This window comes from Gracilinanus agilis, chromosome 2 (genome assembly GCF_016433145.1).
Source record: "Gracilinanus agilis isolate LMUSP501 chromosome 2, AgileGrace, whole genome shotgun sequence".
Taxonomy (NCBI): Eukaryota; Metazoa; Chordata; class Mammalia; order Didelphimorphia; family Didelphidae; genus Gracilinanus; species Gracilinanus agilis.
In genome coordinates this window covers 193,154,665-193,173,829 of record NC_058131.1, presented here as the reverse complement: position 1 = coordinate 193,173,829, position 19,165 = coordinate 193,154,665, and the positions used below count along the sequence as shown (strand labels likewise).

The 19,165-nt window shown below is 34.6% G+C and overlaps 1 protein-coding gene across 1 annotated transcript in view; it reads left to right on the top strand.

The window, feature by feature from the left end:
- Window positions 1-19,165, top strand: part of ARHGEF10 (Rho guanine nucleotide exchange factor 10) — a 249,896-nt gene that overhangs the window by 188,934 nt on the left and 41,797 nt on the right. The window contains exons 22-26 of the mRNA XM_044663602.1: window positions 145-245; window positions 2,255-2,376; window positions 4,272-4,358; window positions 8,840-9,063; window positions 10,225-10,382. Of these exons, the coding sequence (XP_044519537.1) occupies window positions 145-245; window positions 2,255-2,376; window positions 4,272-4,358; window positions 8,840-9,063; window positions 10,225-10,382 (692 nt within the window). The remainder of the gene's footprint in view (window positions 1-144; window positions 246-2,254; window positions 2,377-4,271; window positions 4,359-8,839; window positions 9,064-10,224; window positions 10,383-19,165) is intronic.

Below are 19,165 nucleotides of genomic sequence, written 5' to 3'. Positions count from 1 at the left end.
GATGGAAATGACTATTTATGATAGAGTTCTCTATCTTTTAGTCACAATGATTGTATTAAATAGACAAAATGTGTAATTAATTTTCAGGTGAAGAGTGTCCTTTTTTTAAAAAAGTGACTACTGTTTTATTATTATTTCTGGCAGGTCTGGACGGCCTACTTTCTTTACAGCTGTGTTTAATACATTTACCCCAGTCATCAAACAATCTTGGATCAACAATTTACAGATGGCTAAGCTTGCCCTGGGTAAGATTTAGTTACTTAAAGCTAAATGAGGCATTTTTATACTTTCCCTGGGTAGTTTTCAAGAGTATAATACAAAAATGTTTTTAAGAGGATAATATGAATAGAATGACTTCCCATACTGGTGGGAAAACAAACAAAAAGACCCTTTTGTTATCAAATTTAAATAGGAAATATTCCAGTCTTTAAAGAAGTAATAAAACAAAATAACCAAGTTAAAGGAATGATCACAATATGGGTGATATTTCTTTAAGTTTAGTTTTATTTTAGCCTAGAATTAGCTTTATCTTGTTTATTAGCTTTATCTTTTGATTAGCTTAAGAAAAAAAAAAAACATTTTCTTCCTCAAAGTCTTCCAACTCAAGACTCTTAGATTCTAATCTGTCCCAAATTACCAGCTGTTTCACCTTGGGCAAGCCTCTGAACCTCTCTGAGTCTCAGTTTTGTTACTTGTGAAATGAGAGTATTGGGTGTGATAAACTTTAAAGTTCCCTCAATTGTTTAAAGTTTATTTTATGACTGGGTAACAGGACTTGTTTCTTTCTGTAATCTTCTAATTCCCCTTTCATCTATTTATTAGTTTTTATTATCCCTCTAAATTTCTTCTTTGAAAGCATTATGCATTTTAAGTTGAAGATTACTGGGGAAAATTCTAGATAATTTGTATGTATTTTTTTTTTTAAGGCTCACAATTTAAGCTCTTCTCTAAGCCAAGGGGAAAACTCCTAAAGAAAGAAAATTAGCTGTCCAAAGTAGTAGCTCATTAACCTGGTTAGCTATGTTTTATGGGTGGAGAAGGCTTTTTGTTTTGAAATGGAAGGACCCCTTGAATTTGGCTATCTCATTTGAAGAGGAAGCACTAACATAGTGAATAGAGTTTAATGGGTTATCAACTTTGGCTGCAAAGGAACTTTGTAAGCAGAGGAAATGTGATCTCTGGAGAGCAAGAGTTTAGGTTAAACCTTTTTCAAGATATTGAAACCCCAAAGTGAAAATGAACTGCTTTCTTGTTGCTGGATTAAAGCACTTTTTTTTTATTACTAGATCATAGTTTGCTTTTTTTGCCATTCAATACTTTCAGTTTCTGTGGCATTTTTCACCCAAGAGCATTGTGCCAGTCTCAGTTAATTTATTCTCACTGCAGTAGAGTGTGAACTCAGACACCAGAATTACTTTAATAAAACCCAAGAGGATTAAAACAGCTGGATTTCACAGTCTTTAATGTGTTTTCATCTCATTCAGGAAGTGCCAACAGGAAGTGTTATATTAAAGGAAGTAAAGAGTAACTCAGAGTTGGTTGAAACCATGCTGCAGTTTTTAGAAAGACAAAAAATGAAATTCTCTTTAAATCATAATAAGAAAAGATATTTAGGACCAGAAAGAACATTTGATTTGGAGTTAGACCACCTGCAATTCAAATCCCAGGACTATTGATTTTGAGCCATGTCACATCACCTTGGCCTTCAAGTTTTTTCTTATCTAAAATGATTACATGTAGTCTCATTTCTTTTCTGGCTCTAGAAGCTTTAAAAAGCACACAAATAAAAGTATTTTTCCCCCAAACAGAGTCTCAGTTGCTCCTGCCCGCCCCAAAAAAACTTGGAAAGAATTTAACTTTTTGAATACTTTACAATTCTATTTCTTCATCATGGAGGTGAGGTGAGCCAAGCTGTGTGGGTCTGCTAAAGACTCACAAGCTCTTGTCCTAAGGGGTCTCCTAGCTATGTTCAGAGAAGCTTCTCACCACACTGGCTTCAGGCTGGTGAATTTTTCAGTCACAGCATCTCTCAAAACTATCCATACACAAAGTGAGAGAGGGATCGTAGTGATGTTCATCCAAGTTAGGAGAATGCACGAAGGTAAAATTATATATGTTGGAAGCATCCAAGCGTTCAAACTTAATTAAGCAAGATGAAGTACTTCAAAATTCTATGATGTGACCTTTGGGTACAGATTTTTATCCATCAAAAGACTTCTTGCTCATGTATTTTTCCCTTTGAATATGATTTTAGTGGAGGAAAACCATCTGGGCTGGTTCTGTGTAGAAGATGATGGGAATCAGATAAAAAAGGAAAAGCATCCCCTTCTTGTTAAACACATGCCAGTGATGGTGGCCAAACAGCAGGAGTTTAAGGTAAAATTTGGTGATATGGAAAATGATTAATTCACCGTTAGTATCTAAATGGTGTTTGCAAGAATTCATGACTGGCCAGCACAGTGAATGATATCCAGTGTAGGAGTACATCTCCTTTTATGAACAGTTAAGGAAGTTTCTTCTTCAGAGGTAGTCGTATTTTTGCTTTTGTTTTTAGCGAAAGTTTGCCAATTTCTGTCAAGCTGTGCTGGTCTTCACCAGTGGCATTCCCATATCCCCTGAAACATTCTTCCTCTTTTCTTCTGTCCTTAGTGTTTAAGCACAGCTCACACACCCCATCCTAAAGGAGGCTTTCCTAATACCCGCTTGTTGTTTGTGCCTTCTTAAATATATTGTACAGGGCAGCTAGGTGGCTCTAGTGACTGACCCAAAGTCAGGAAGACTCAACTTAATGAGTTCAAATCTGGTCTGACACTTACTAGCTCGGTGACCCTGGGCAAGTCCCTTAAGCCTATTTGCCTCAGGTTCCTCTTCTGTAAAATGAGTTGGAGAAGGAAATGGCAAGCCGTTCTAATATCCTTGCCAAGAAAACCCTAAAAGGGGTCAAGAAGAGTCAGACAAAACTGAAAAATGATGAAACGACAAAAGATATGTATGTGTCCCCCCTGTAGAATATAGAATCCTTGAGAACACTAGCTTTCAATTTTGTTTTTGTGTTCCCTGTGCCTAGCACTGTGTCTGGCACATAGTAGATAATAAATAGATGTTTATTGATTGTTTGGCTTCTGTCTTCTGACCGCCACCTGTAATATTAATGCCAAGCAACAACCTAGCAACGTGTTTTGTTTTTGAAACTGCTTTGCGTGGTCTCATCCCTGCAGGGTCCTCAGTATTAAAACAGCTCCATTATGTTCAAGATATTATTTCAGTGAGGGAGACACATGTTTCACATTTGTCTTTTCTGTTTGCCTCTGCTTGGCAAACTATCAGGAACCAAAATCCGTCATAATTAAAGTCCTTTTCCCCCACCTCCACCCCCCCTTCAGTGAAGGATCTACTTTGGGGTAAATATCATTTCTGACAAGGAGGGGTTTTACTAACGTTCCCCATATCATCAATATGAGCACATCAGTTTATTAGCTATAATGTATTTGATGTTTGATTTTCCTGTTTTTTTCAAATACCAATGATATTTCCTCTTTTCAGTTCTAATCTCCCACTCCTGATTCCAAGGTTCCTTAAAACTAGTTCCATGTCCTGGAGGGTCCACAGGCAGAAGGATACCTCAAGGGACAGAGAGTCCTTCCATATTCACAGTCTCTACTGCCCTTGGAAGGTCCTAATGCCCTGGAAATTGTTGATTTAATTGAATGCCTTTCCTTTTTGCTAGGAAAGAATATGTGTTCACCTTAGCCTGTTGGGACAAATGACTCTCTGCTTGATGTCAATACTAAGCATTTAAAGGAAAAGCAAAATCATTCTGTGTTCAGTGATGAGTGTTTTGTTTCCAGTTATTTAAACTGAGGTTTGATGAGTGAAGTATTGAGAAGAGTACCACTTAGCCAGTCACTCCTTAAGTGCTAAATCAGGGGTCGGCAACGTATGGCTCTTTCTGCAGGAGCCATAAAGTCAATTTTTTTTTCAGGCACTGTTACAGGAGCGCACTGTGAGCACTGTACGGCTCTCACGAAATTACATTTTAAAAAATGTGGCGTTTATTGCTCTCAGGGCCAAAAAGTTGCTGACCCCAGTTAAATTCTACTTCTAAGGAGAGTATTTTGGAGATTTTTAGCCTATTGTCACTTTAATATTATACAAGATATGACAAGAAAGCCTTGTTGAGATACAACGGAGTGCCTTCCTCTTGTATCCAAGAAGGGAAGTAATAAATTATAATTGTTTACCTGAAGATGGCTCATTTTATTCCATTTCAGATTGAATGTGCAGCTTATAATCCAGAACCTTATCTTGGCAATGAAACTGAGCCAGATTCGTTTTCCATGCAGCATGGATTCCTATGGGTAAGCTTTATTTAAAAAAAAAAAAAGTTTCACTGATGCTTTCCGCATCACAGCCATTTCTAGAAATATCTCTTCTCTCCAACCCATCCCCAGACTCCCCAAACCTCCTTTGAAACAAAAGAAAAGAATTAAGTACAAAACAAGACAAAAAACTTAATTCAGTGACCTCCATCTGACAATACATACAACATTTTACCCTAGGGATCAGTAGTTTCGTTAATTTTTTCTGGGTCCATTATTGGTTTTTTAATTACTCTGATAATTCTAATTGCTTTAAAATATTTTTTATTTCTCATTAGAGTAATTTTACTCTTTTCTTTTCCTGATTCTTTTATTATGCATCAGTTCATTCAGCTCTTCCTATGTTTCTCTGAATTTCTTATATATATATATATATTTTTACTTTGTAATAATACTTCATTATATTCACAGATCTTTAGTTTTTTTCAACCATTCTTCAAGTGATGAGTACTCATCTTGTTTCCAGATATCTAATAGCACAAAAGTGATCTCATAAATATTAGTATATATTGTATTTTGATTTTTCTCTTTGACTTCTTTGATATATATATACTCTTTGACTTTTTTGATATATATATAAAACTGAGTAGGGTGATCATAGGATTACAGGATATAAGCAGTTTAGGAATTTTCTTTTATGGTTTTCATTTTTTTTTTTTAAATTTTAAACCCTTAACTTCTGTGTATTGACTTATAGGTGGAAGATTGGTAAGGGTAGGCAATAGGGGTCAAGTGACTTGCCCAGGGTCACACAGCTGGGAAGTGTCTGAGGCCGGATTTGAACCTAGGACCTCCAGTCTCTAGGCCTGGCTCTCAATCCACTGAGCTACCCAGCTGCCCCCAGCTGGTTTTTCATTTTTGAAGATATTTTTAAAAATTCTTTTGTTTTTAAATTACCTTAATTTCCCAGTATTTCCTTTCCCCTTCTCTATGCAGGGATTCTTCTCTGTTAACAAATAATAAAAAATAAAGAGGGGAGAAAAAGCTGTTCAGCAAAACAAACCTACATAGCAACTGAATCCAAAAATACTTGCAGTATTCCACATCCAGAATATCCACCTCTTCAAAGAGTGGAGAGAAATGCATTATCATATTTCTCCCTCTGCTCCAGACTTCCGGGCCCATTATGATACAAGATGTATTTTAATTTATTGTTGTTCTTGTTCTTTTCATTTATTTAATTCTAGTAATCTGTGTTTTTAGTTCTATTTTTCACTTTGAATCAATCTATATTTATTGGAAAGTTTTATTTTTCAAATTAACTCTTCTCCCAAAGAGATATATGAGATAAAAAAATATGCCCTAGAAATGATTCCCATGGTGCTATGAATCATGAATTTTAAGAATCATAAACTTTGTAAAATAAAATCAAGTGAATTTCTAAATGTAGAGGAAAATGTTATAGCCAATAGTAGTAAACTAGTTTTTTTTTTAAAAAATCCCATGTTATCAAAATGTCAGATATAAGGGGAAAATTTCTCTCATCATTATGAAGATAAATACTTTAGCCTACTTGGGAAATTAACTCAGTTGTTTTAAAATTAAAAATGAAACAGCATTTTTTCTGTCCTGAATAAATTTGATACCTTCTCATACTGGAAACTGATTCTACTTCCCAGAGAACAGTCCCAGTCCACTGTTGCACTGCGTTGGGAAAGAGATGAATTTGCAACCACTGAAATGCTGATATCAGGAAATTAGCTATTTAGAGTTTGCAGTAGATAGTATATACCTTTCAAAAGCCAAATGCTAAAAGGTTGTTAAGTTTTTGAGCAGCATAATTTGACTTTCTTATTGTTTGAAGAAAACTTTTTCAGTTGAATGCATTCTAACTTTGCTCATGCAACTAAAAAAAAATGAGACACACAAAAATATCTAGTTACATGGATTTTGATGCCATAGTGGGGATCTTAGCAAACCTATAAGGCATTTGGTTTATCTTGTGTGCCTTCTCCCTTCCTTTGCTAACAGCACCTTCCCATCACTAAGGTGCCCTCTCTCTTTCTATTACATCATCTCCTCTGCCAGCTGACTGCCACTCACTGTACTGTGCCTTAGCCTCCTTCTGAACCTTAAATGACCCAAAGTCCAAAATAATACTTTCATCTCCCATTTTCATCCTCTTTGCCCTCCAGTTAAAATCCCAAACCATTAATGAGAACAGCTGATTCAGGGGAAAACTATTTAATTAATGACATTTTCACTAACGTGTGAATTAAGGGGAAGGGGCAGGCATTTATGAAGCACCTACTATGTGCCAGGTTCTGTGGCAATCACTTTACAATTAGCCTCATTTGATCTATACAATACTGTGAGATAGATACTATTATGAACCCCATTTTATAGTTTGAGAAAATGAGGCAGACAGAAGTTTCATGACGTGTCCAGCAGACGTGTCCAGCATCACTAGTTACTAATTGTCCAGTTTGAACCTGGTTCTTGACTAGTACTCTGTCCATTTCCTAGGCAGCTTAAACCTCAAGAGGTTTTTGCGTTTTAAATGAGATGATTAATCCAAATGAATTTTTAATTAGAGAAATGTGTGTGGAAGGAACAATAGTGAGCAGATTCAGGTTTTCTTCCCTTTGCTCCTCTGCCTGTTCCCTGATCATGTTATCATTTGCCAAAGTCAAAAGGACAGGAATTGGGAATTTGGCATCCATCCATTCTGAGTGAGTACTGGGGTTAGAATCAGGGAGATCTAGGCTCAAATCTCACCCCTGACACTTATTAGCTATGTGTCTTATAAGTCCCCAGGACTTATGTACTCATTGGGGACAGTGTTCCCTACTCTGGGAGGGAATCACAGATCTTTTTTGTTTTTTGTTTTTAGATATTATAGCATGGGATAATGGATAGCAAGCTGACTTCTTGGGTCAGGAAGACTTGAGTTCAAGTCCTACTTCTGACACATACTGATTGTGTCCCAGGCCAAGTCATTTAACTTCTTGGTGCTTCCAGACAATTCTACAATTTGTGATGGATTTGCTAATATATATAGGGAGTTTCTTACATATAGGGAGCATCTCTACATGATGAAATCCTTAGTCTAAACAACAACAAAACAGTAGTAATATAAATACTCAATGATATATAAAGTATAAAAATTTAGGTACAATGTGGATCTGGAATCAGTTGACCTAAGTTCAAATCCTGCATCTGATATTGATGAATTTTGTGACTGTGGACAAATCATATAAATTTACTGGCTTACAGTTTCCTCATCTGTAAAATGTGAACTAGTTGGGCCCCAGAAATTCTCTTTAATTCTACATCAATGATTCTATAACATTTATTAAGTATTCAGTTTACTTATCTACTTTAGGCTGTATTCATTTTTAAAAAAAATTTTTTTTAAACCCTTGTACTTCGGTGTATTGTCTCATAGGTGGAAGATTGGTAAGGGTGGGCAATGGGGGTCAAGTGACTTGCCCAGGGTCACACAGCTGGGAAGTGGCTGAGGCCAGGTTTGAACCTAGGACCTCCCGTCTCTAGACCTGACTCTCACTCCACTGAGTTACCCAGCTGCCCCCTGTATTCATTTTTAAATTTTTGTAGTTTTTAATTTGCTTTTAAAGGCAATATGCTTCAAACTAGTGTGATAACATGTAAATTTCTGTATTCTGTTCTTATAAGACTTTGAACTGGGTATGAATGAAGACATCTATGGTATGCTCACATTAGATTCTGAAGCCAAATGGTGGTTTAGGGTAAAGAATACTGGTTTTGAGTCGGGCTAATCAAAACAAAAATTCTGACCACAACATTTACTAGCTATGACCATGGGCAAGATATTTATTTCCTTTCATTCTCAAATTCATCACATGTAAAATGAGCTTAACAATACTCAGTCTCTGTTATATGATGATATAGAATGAAAAAGTTCTCTAAATTTCAAAAAAGAAACATAAGCCATTATTATTATTATCTAAATATGAGTCTATCAAGGATAAGAAGTGTTGCTAGAAGAAAATGCTTATCTAAGAAAAGGGGACATAATTAATCCTGAGTATCAGTTTGGTTCTGAAAATATTTTATATTCTTAACAAAACTTTTTTTTTTTTTTTTTTTTTTGGCTGGGTTGGGGTTTAGGAGGAGGAGCGGGTTTTAGAGTAGAGAGAGAGTTGGTCTGGACACATGAATTTATCAGTGTAGGGGACATCTAAAGTTGAAATTCTTTTCACTGATATAGATCAGCAACTAATTTATAAATATAAAGTTGTAGAGAATTACCTGGAGGAACTGAGGCTTAAATTGCTTGCCTCTGGTCACATAGTTAGTGTTTGTTAAAGGTGAGATGACTCCAGGTCTTTCTGATTCCTGTCCTACCTTCCATTGATTAGGTCACATTGTCTTCTTCAAAGCCATTTCTTTTTTAAAACCTGTTTTGGTGAATTATATGACTAAGATCCATCATCAACTGATCACTCATCTTTTTTTCTCTTAATTTCTTAATTCAGATCGGCAGCTGTACTAATCAAATGGGTCAAATAGCCATCATCTCATTTCAGCATTCCAGCCCCAAAGTGATTGAATGCTTTAATGTGGAATCACGGATTCTTTGTATGGTGTACATTCCTGTAGCTGAGAAACACAAAGAGTCCAAAGTCACTTCTGATCCTGAAACTGTGGTTGGAAAAACTTCAGATGTACCGACTATTTGTCTAGGCACAGAAGAAGGAAGGTAGTACTGTTATTTACTGTTACTGATATATTCATTCTCAAGAGTATTCATTATTAGAAATAAAGTGAACCATCATAATGCAAAAAATCATTTCACTGATGCTGATGTTAGGAAATGTTATGTGTATATGCATGCTTCAGGTAGTAGAAAGAACATTGACTGAAGTCAGAAGACTTGAGATTCAGATCCTGAATTTGACAGTCACGATATGGGTAATTTTGAGAAAATCACTTTATATTCCAGAGCCTTAATTTCCACAATTATAAAATAAGGTGCTTGGACTAGACTGCCTCTGAGATCCTCTCTAGCTCTTTATATCTGTGGTCATAACACACACACACACACACACACACACACACACACAGAATGCACATACATTTATATCCACATATATTTATATGTATATACAGGAATTGTATATATATATATTATGCATTGTGCATAATGCGATATACACATGAATGTTTTATAAATATTTCCTTTTGAAGTAAGTACTAAATAAGGAACATCAAAATTATTCTAGGAAACCCCCAAGCATGAATGTCAATTGTTATAAAAGGCTTGGTTTCACTTATACCATGAAATTTTCCACTGAGAAATTTTAAAAACTTGTCATGCTTTGTACTATAGAATAAAAGTAGACCACATTTTGTATTGTAGGCACATTTGGACATGGACCTAATTTGGAAGAGAATAATGTAATGACTTTCTGGCTTGATCTTTCAGGAAATTAGGGAAGTTAAAGACTAATGTTTCTATAACATGGCAGAATATATATTAACAAGAAAAGAATACTCCTTGTCCAAGTGAATGGAAAGGAGTCCAAGTAGAATCATCTTCTCAAAGAGAAAGCCATTATAGCTAGAAAATGAAATCATACAGTATTTTTTTCTGCCAAGATCAAAGTAAGATTCATCATTAAATAAATTATGTATAACATATTAATGATCAACTTAATTCTTTTAAGCTTTTTCTTTCAAATTTTTTTCTTGGTCCTTTTTTACATGACATTTGTTTCTGGAAACACCCTATTATCCCCTCCAAATTAAACATTCATTCCATTGTAATAAAGAAAAACTTTTGGGCAAAAATCCCTAAATTTTATAATCCTTTCTAAATATTTCAAACATTTGCTTATTGGTTTATGTTTTTCTTTTAAAGCATTTCTATTTATAAAAGTAGTCAAGGCTCGAAAAAGGTGCGACTTCAACACTTTTTCACACCTGAGAAGTCTACTGTCATGAGCTTAACTTGTACATCCCAGTATCTCTATGCTGGTCTTGTCAATGGGAACCTTGTTGTCTACACCAAAACAGAAGGTAACTATGATCCAGATTTTACAGAAGTCCTTGCACAGCAGATCTTGTGTATGTTTTCTTGCTTATTTTATTTTTTCCACTATGCCTAAATGTATCAAGTATTTTTTTTCCTTCATCCAATTTCTAAATCCAAATATTTGTCCAGATGACTACTTGCTAGATTTGTTATGGCGAGGATTCATTTTATTTATACATTGAACTAGATGGCCACTGTGATCATTTCCAACTCTTGAATTGTGAGATTCTATGGTTCTTATTTTTTATTTTGGGTTGATACTTTAGGTTTTGTTTGGCTCATATTAGGCATTTAATAAATGTTTGCTGATTGATTGATTGATTGTTCTAAATTACCCACAATAGTGCTGTATAAGTATAAGACATTTAATGAATATTTGTTGAATGAATGTAAGTGTTTAATGTTTCTTTGTTTAAATTTAGAAGCTATGGGCAGTTGAAAAATCAGGTCAGATGTATATGATGAATGACAGTATTGTGACATTAGTAAGGTGACTAGTTCGGTAGAAGATGAAAAATCCTGCAGGCTTGGTTTTTTAGAAATTCCTACTGTCCCACCTGATTACTGTTGATTAAGGTTTTTTTTAAATTTGTCTTTCATTGAATACCTAACCCATTCCCCAGTACTGGTTATATGGGGCCTTGTTCTTTCTCCTCAAATCTTTATTTCTGTCCTTACTATCACTTTGAACAGATGGCCTCTCCTATTTTATAGATATTGTAATATCTACTCAACATAGGATTGATTATGGGATCAGAGTATTGTAGTTCTACTATCTTTCTCATCTATCATCAACATATCACTGTCTCTTCTCAGATTTCCTTTTATTCACAGAATGTTACTCTTCTCAGATTTTCATTTATTCACAGAATGTTACTCTTAGAGCTATTGATCCATTTCTAATTTCTTCAGTTTCTTTCTTCCCACTAGATCCTCACTTCCTACATTCTAACTTGCTTAGGTATCCCCCAACTTTTAAAATAATAACACAGAAGCTATTTGCATGCTCCTCCTTTTCATTCACTCAGTTCATTCTGTCTACTTATGCCTTCATTTTCTCTTTGCTCATTTCCAGCATTTACCAAAAATCTAATTTCCATCCTTACCACTCTACTAAAATGGCTTTCACAAGTAACCAGTAAACTCTTTCTTGCCAAATTGAATGGCCTCTTCTAAATCTATGTCCTTCTCAATTTCCTTGCTATAATATTTAACATTACTGACCATTCCTTATTTCTTAAAACTTTTTTCCTCTCTTTGTGTGTGTGTGTGTGTGTGTGTGTGTGTGTGTGTGTGTGTGTGTGTGTGTGTGTGTGTGTGTAAAGCACAGTTTTGTGTATTATACTTTCATTTTTCCTTTTATGCTTTCTCATTCCCTAAGTATGGATTCCCTCTGAGTACTTCTTTGACCCTCTGCTTGATGCCTAAGTGTGTCAGTGAGGTCAGCCACTATTAAATCTTCAGTTATCACCCCTACATGTATAGCTTTCAAAACTCATTTCAAAAGTATTAAATGAGGGGCAGCTGGGTAGCTCAGTGGAGTGAGAGTCAGGCCTAGAGACAGGAGGTCCTAGGTTCAAACCCGGCCTCAGCCACTTCCCAGCTGTGTGACCCTGGGCAAGTCATTTGACCCCCATTGCCCACCCTTACCACTCTTCCACCTATGAGACAATACACCGAAGTACAAGGGTTAAAAAAAAAAGTATTAAATGAACCTTAGCCAAGTGATCGACCATAGAGAATTCATGATAAAACTCCCAAACCAATGCATTCAGAGTAGATAGTCTGTATTGGTTAAAGTGAGAACTATGTAAAACACTTGTTGGGCAGAAGTATTGTCAATGGGTCACTTCAGTATTGCAAAGACTTGTATCAGTGTGGGTACTAAAGATCACTGTTCCTCCATGGCTACTGAGAGATGTCATAACCTGAAAATTTATAAGTATTTGGCCATTTTTTGATTTAGAACAGGTTTGTATCCATATTTACTGCTTTTCTTCTTTTCTTCACATTAATTCCTTAGTTACCATAACATAAAACATATTTAGGCTTGAAAAAATTATCTATTAAATTTTTTCAATTACATGTAGAAATAATATTTGATTATTATTTTCTGAGGTTGTGCAATTCTCTCCCTTGGTGCCCCCACCCCACTTTGAAGTGGTAAATAGTCTGATACAGGTTATATTAGTGCTTGCATGCAATACATACTTCCATATTTCTCATGTTGTAAGTAAAAGACATATCACATATACAATAAAAAAATCACGAGGGAAGGGTGGCATGCTTTGATCTGCAATCAGATTCCAACAATTCCTTCTGTTGATGTGGATAACAATTTTTTTCTTTCTTTTTTTAATCATGAGTCCCTTGGGGCTATTTTAGAACCTTGTTTTGCTGATAATGTTTTAGTCCTTCACAGATAATCATCATATAATATTTCTGTTATTATACATACATTTAGTTTTGTTCACTTCACTTTGCATCAGTTCATATGAGTCTGTTCGGGTTTTTCTGAAATCATACTTTTCATCATTTCTCATGACTCAGAAGTTTTCCATTATAAGTATATACTAACAGCTTGTCCAGCCATTCCCCAACTGACAGACACCCCCTCAGTTTCCAATTCTTTGCCACCACAAAAAGAGCTGTTGAAGATATTTTTGTACAAGTTTTTTTTCACTCATCTCTGATTATTTTTTCTTGTTTATCTTTCTCCTTTCAGCCTTTCCCTATTACACAGATGTTTCCCTTTACTTTCTTGCTTCTTTATTGGGTAAGATAGATTTCTGTACCTAATTCAGTATGGTTATTTACATATTATTTATAGTTACATTGGTGTAGTCGTTTCGAGTCTACATCCCCAATCATGTCCACATCAACCCATGTGTTCAAGCGGTTGTTTTTCTTCTGTGTATCCACTCCTGTAGTTCTTCCTCTGAATGTGGGTAGCTTTTTCTTTTCCATAAATCCCTCAGAATTGTCCTGGGTCATTGTATTGCTGCCAGTACAGAAGTCCATTACATTCTATTTTACCACAGTGTATTGGTCTCTGTGTACAATGTTCTTTTGGCTCTGCTCCTTTCACTCTGCATCAATTCCTGGAGGTCTTTCCAGTCCACATGGAATTCCTCCAGTTCATTATTCCTTTGAGCACAATAGTATTCCATCACCAGCATATACCACAATTTGTTCAGCCAGTCCACAATTGAAGGGGCATATCCTTGTTTTCCAGTTTTTTGCTACCACAAAGAGTGCAGCTATAAATATTTTTGTACAAGTCTTTTTATCTATGATCTCTTTGGGGTACAAACCCAGCAATGCTATGGCTGGATTAAAGGGCAGACATTCTTTTAGTGCTCTTTGGGCATAATTCCAAATTGCCACCCAGAATGGTTGGATCAGTTCACAACTCCACCAGCAGTGCATTAAAGTCCCAATTTTGCTACATCCCCTCCAACATTCATTATTCTCCTGTTATCATTTTAGCCAATCTGCTAGGGGTGAGGTGATACCTCAGAGTTGTTTTGATTCGCATTTCTCTAATTCTTAGAGATTTCGAACACTTTCTCAGAATGTGCTTATTGATAGTTTTGATTTCTTTATCTGAAAATTGCCTATTCATGTCCCTTGCCCATTTATCAATTGGGGAATGGCTTGATTTTTTTATACAATTAATTTAGTTCCTTGAATATTTGAGTAATTAGACCTCTGTCAGAATTTTTTGTTAAAAAGATTTTCCCCCAGTTTGTTGTTTCCCTTCTGATTTTGGTTGCATTATTTTTGTTTATACGAAACCTTTTTAATTTAATATAATCAAAATTATTTATATTACATTTTGTAATTTTTTCTAACTCTTGCTTGGTTTTAAAATCTTTCCTTTCCCAGAGATCTGACAAGTACACTATTCTGTGTTCACCTAATTTATTTATAGTTTCCTTCTTTATATTCAAGTCATTCAACCATTCTGAATTTATCTTGATGTAGGGTGTGAGATGTTGATCTAAACCTAATCTCTCCCATATTGTTTTCCAAATTTCCCAGCAGTTTTTGTTGAATAGTGTATTTTTGTTCCAAAAGTTGGGCTCTTTGGATTTATCATACACTGTCTTGCTGACGTCACTTATCCCAAGTCTATTCCACTGATCTTCCCTTTTGTCTCTTGGCCAGTACCATATTGTTTTGATGACCACTGCTGTATAGTATAGCTTAATATCTAGTACTGCTAGGCCACCTTCCTTCACGTTTTTTTCACGATTTCCCTTGATATTCTTGATCTTTTGTTCTTCCAAATGAACTTTGTTATATTTTTTCTAATTCAGTAAAAAAGTTTTTTGTAGTTTGATAGGTATGGCACTAAATATTATTACCATAAGGTAATTAAGTGAATGCGGTGAGGGGAAAATCTTTTCTTTAAGGGACCCAATAAGTTCAATCAATTTGTATCCCAAGAAGAAAAGAAGATATTGGGAGATTTTAAAAATTGTTATTACCAACAGGGTAATTAGAAGAAGTTTACATAGAGGGAATAGTGACAAACTGTATAGGATAAAATGTCAAGTTATATATATGTGTGTCTGTGTGTGTATGTGTGTGTGTGTGTATGTGTGTGTGTGTATGAATGTATGCATGTATGTATGTATAAATATTTACAAAACTAGAGGAGGAGGAAAGAAGGTAATATTAAGAAAAATAGGAAAACAAACAAAAAGGAGTAAATTTATATTCCATAAAGAAGAGCATGGGGCCAACAGGGAAGAATAACAATACACTGTAAGGGTAAAAGGTTGGTGAGAGGAAATATTTAATACTTAAGTGCATTGAAATTAACTTAAAGAGGGAAGAACAATCAGATCAATTGGGGAAGAAAATTGATTCGCTCCCTATAGAGAAGTAGAAGGGTAACAAAAGGACTGGTGGAGAGGGAACTAACACTAGGAAGGGAGAGGGTGGGGGATGGGTGGGGAGTAGCTTAAAAAGATCCAAAAGAAGAATAAGAGAGGAATAAGAAGGGAGAGGGGAAAAAAGGAAGTACAATAAGGGAGGGGATTAGGGGAACTGATTAAAAACAAAACACTGGTATAGAAGGAAATAGTGAATGAAGAAAGGACAGGACAAGGAGAGAGAATCAAAATGTCTAGGAATCCCCAGCTGTGTGACCCTGGGCAAGTCACTTGACCCTCATTGCCCACCCTTACCACTCTTCCACCTAGGAGCCAATATACAGAATTTAAGGGTTTAAAAAAAATGTCTAGGAATACACTGTTGATAATTATAACTCTGAATGTGAATGGGATGAACTCTTCCATAAAATGGAAGCAAATAGCAGAGTGGATTAGAAACCAAAATCCCATATGTTGTCTACAAGAAACACACATGAAACAGGCAGACATACATAGTGTAAAAAGGAAAGGATGGAGGCTTCAAATGAGAAAAAGAAGGCAGGGGTTGCCATCATGATCTCTGACAGAGCCAAAGTAAAAATAGATATAGTTAAAAGAGATAGGGAAGGTAACTAATAAAAGGCAGTATAAACAATGAAGAAATATCAGTATTCTACATGTATGCACCAAACAGTATAGCTTCCCGATTTCTAAAGGAGAAGCTAGTGGAACTCAAGGTTGAAATAGTTAGCAAAACTATACTAGTGGGGGATCTCAACCTTCCCCTATCAGATCTAGATAAATCAAACCAAAAATAAATAAGAAAGAGATAAGAGAGGTGAATGAAACCCTAGAAAAATTAGAGTTAATAGATATATGGAGAAAAATAAATAGGGATAAAAAGGAGTACACCTCCTTTTCAGCAGCACATGGAACATTCACAAAGATAGACTGTGTAATAGGGCATAGAAACATGGCAAACAAATGCAAAAAAGCAGAAAAAATAAATGTAACCTTTTCAGATCATAATGCAATAAAAATAGTTATTAGTAAGAATACATGGAGAGGCAAACCAAAAACTAATTAGAAATTAAATAATATGATTCTCCAAAATAATTTAGTGAAAACACAAATCATAGAAACAATTAATAAATTCATTGAAGACAATGACAATGATGAGACTTCTTACCCAAACCTATGGGATGCAGCCAAAGCAGTTCTAAGGGGAAAATTCATATCACTGAATGCATATATTATAATTATGCATAATTAACAAATTAGGGAGGGCAGAGATTAATGAATTGGGCATGATACTTAAAAAACTAGAAAATGAACAAATTATAAATCCTCAGATGAAAACTAAATTAGAAATACTAAAAATCAAAGGAGAAATTAATAAAATCAAAAGTAAAAGAACTTTTGAATTCATAAATAAGACTAGAAGCTGGTATTTTGAAAAAATAGTTAAAATAAACAAAGTACGGCTAAATCTAATAAAAAAGGAAAGAAGAAAAATTAACAGTATCAAAGATAAAAAGGGAGACCTCACCTCTAATGAAGAGGAAATTAAGGCAATCATTTAAAACTTTTGCCTAATTATATGGCAATAAATGTAGCAATCTAGGTAATATGGATGAATATTTACAAAAATATAAATTACCTAGACTACAGCAGAAAAAATAGAATACTTAAATAATCCCATATCAGAAAAAGAAATTGAACAAGCCATCAAAGAATTCCTTTAGAAAAAATCCCCAGGGCCTGATGGATTCACAAGTGAATTCTATCAAACATTCAAAGAGCAAATAATCCCAATACTATACAAATTATTTGATATAATAAGCTAAGAAGGAGTACTACCAAATTCCTTTTATGACACAAATATGGTACTGATTCCAAAGCCAGGTAGATCAAAAACAGAAAAAGAAAACTACAGACCAATTTCCCTAATGAACATAGATGCAAAAATCTTAAATAGAATACTAGCAAAAAGACTACAGCAAGTGATCAAGAGGGTTATCCATCATGATGAAGTGGGATTTATACCAGGAATGCAAGGATGCTTTAACATTAGAAAAACCATTTACATAATTGACCATATCAACAAGCTAACAAATAAAAATCACATGATTCTCTCAAATAGATGCTGAAAAAGCCTCTGACAAAATACAACACCTATTCCTATTGAAAACACTGGAAAATACAGGAATAGAAGGACCTTTCCTAAAAATAATAAACAGTATATATCTAAAACCATCAACAAGCACCTTATGCAATTGGGATAAGTTAGAAGCATTCGCAATAAGATCAGGAGTGAAACAAGGATGCCCATTATCACCTCTATTATTTAACATTGTACTAGAAACACTAGCAATAGCAATTAGAAAAGAAAAAGAAACTGAAGGTATTAAAATAGACAATGAGAAGACTAAGCTTATTACTTTTTGCAGATGATATGATGGTCTACTTAAAAAATCCTAGAGAATCAACTAAAAAGCTAGTAGAAATAATCAACAACTTTAGCAAAGTTGCAGGATACAAAATAAATGCACATAAGTCATCAGCATTTCTATATATTTTCCAACACATCACAGCAGCAAGAGGTAGAAAGAGAAACACCATTTAAAATCACTCTAGACAATATAAAATACTTAGGAATCTATCTACCAAAACAAACATAGCAATTATACGAACACAACTACGAAACACTTTCCAAACAATTAAAACTAGATCTAAGCAACTGGAAAAACATTGATTGCTCATGGGTAGGTGAGCTAACATAATAAAAATGACCATTCTACCAAAATTAATTCACTTATTTTATTTATTATTATAATAAACAATAACATAATAACTTATGTCAGTTCTAATGAATGTAAGGTTCAAACATTGCCCACCACTTTCCTTCCCTTCCTTTTGCATTGATTCTTTCATGCTTTCTCAGTTGAGATAATTTACCCCCAACTTTCTATCCTTTTCTCTTTTTTTGCTGTGTACTACTTTCTCATCACTTGATTTAAAAAAATTTCCATATTATGCTCCTATTCATTGCCCTAATACTGATCCAGCTCTTAAATTTCTTTAGAACCTTAAGTATTCTAAGTACTATAGGTATCTTAGGTACTTCAAATATCTAGATAGCTTAAGCAACTTAGTCATCACCCTCTTACCAACAATATATCAGTTTATAATAACAATTATAATTTATAACAACAAAAATTCATTGTTTCTCTTGATTACCTTTAAGCATCTTATGTATCTTAAATCTTTTTTATAATAAGTATCTTAAATATTCTAGTTAATACTTTCCCATGCAAGTAATGTAATCAGTTTAACTCCATTGTTTCTCTTGATTGCTTTCAGTTTAAGTACTACCATGTATCTCTTGTACTATAGAAATCTTAATTAGCCTAGTTACAGCTTTCCTCTGCAGGCATATGATTAGTTTAACTCCACTGCTTCCCTTGATTTTTTGTTTTTTTTTCTGTTACCTTTTTATGCTTTTTTTAGTGTTGAAATTAATCATTGGATTTTCTTTTTTAGCTCTGGCCATTTCATCAGGAATGCCTACAATTCCTCTATTTCATTAAATACTCATTTCTTCCCCTGGAATACTATGCTCAGTTTCACTGATTAGGTCTTTTTGGTTGTAGGCCTAGATCCTTTGCCTTCTGGAATATCATATTCCATTGCCTTCTGAACCTTTTATGTAGAAACTGCTAGGTCCTGTATAATACTGATTGTGGCTCCACAATATTTTTGTGGATACTTGTAATATTTTCTCCTTGACTTGGGAATTTTGCAATTTGGCTATAATAGTTCTAAGTTTTTAAAATTTGGGATTTCTTTCAGGAGGTGATTGATCAGTTCTTTTCATTTTTGTT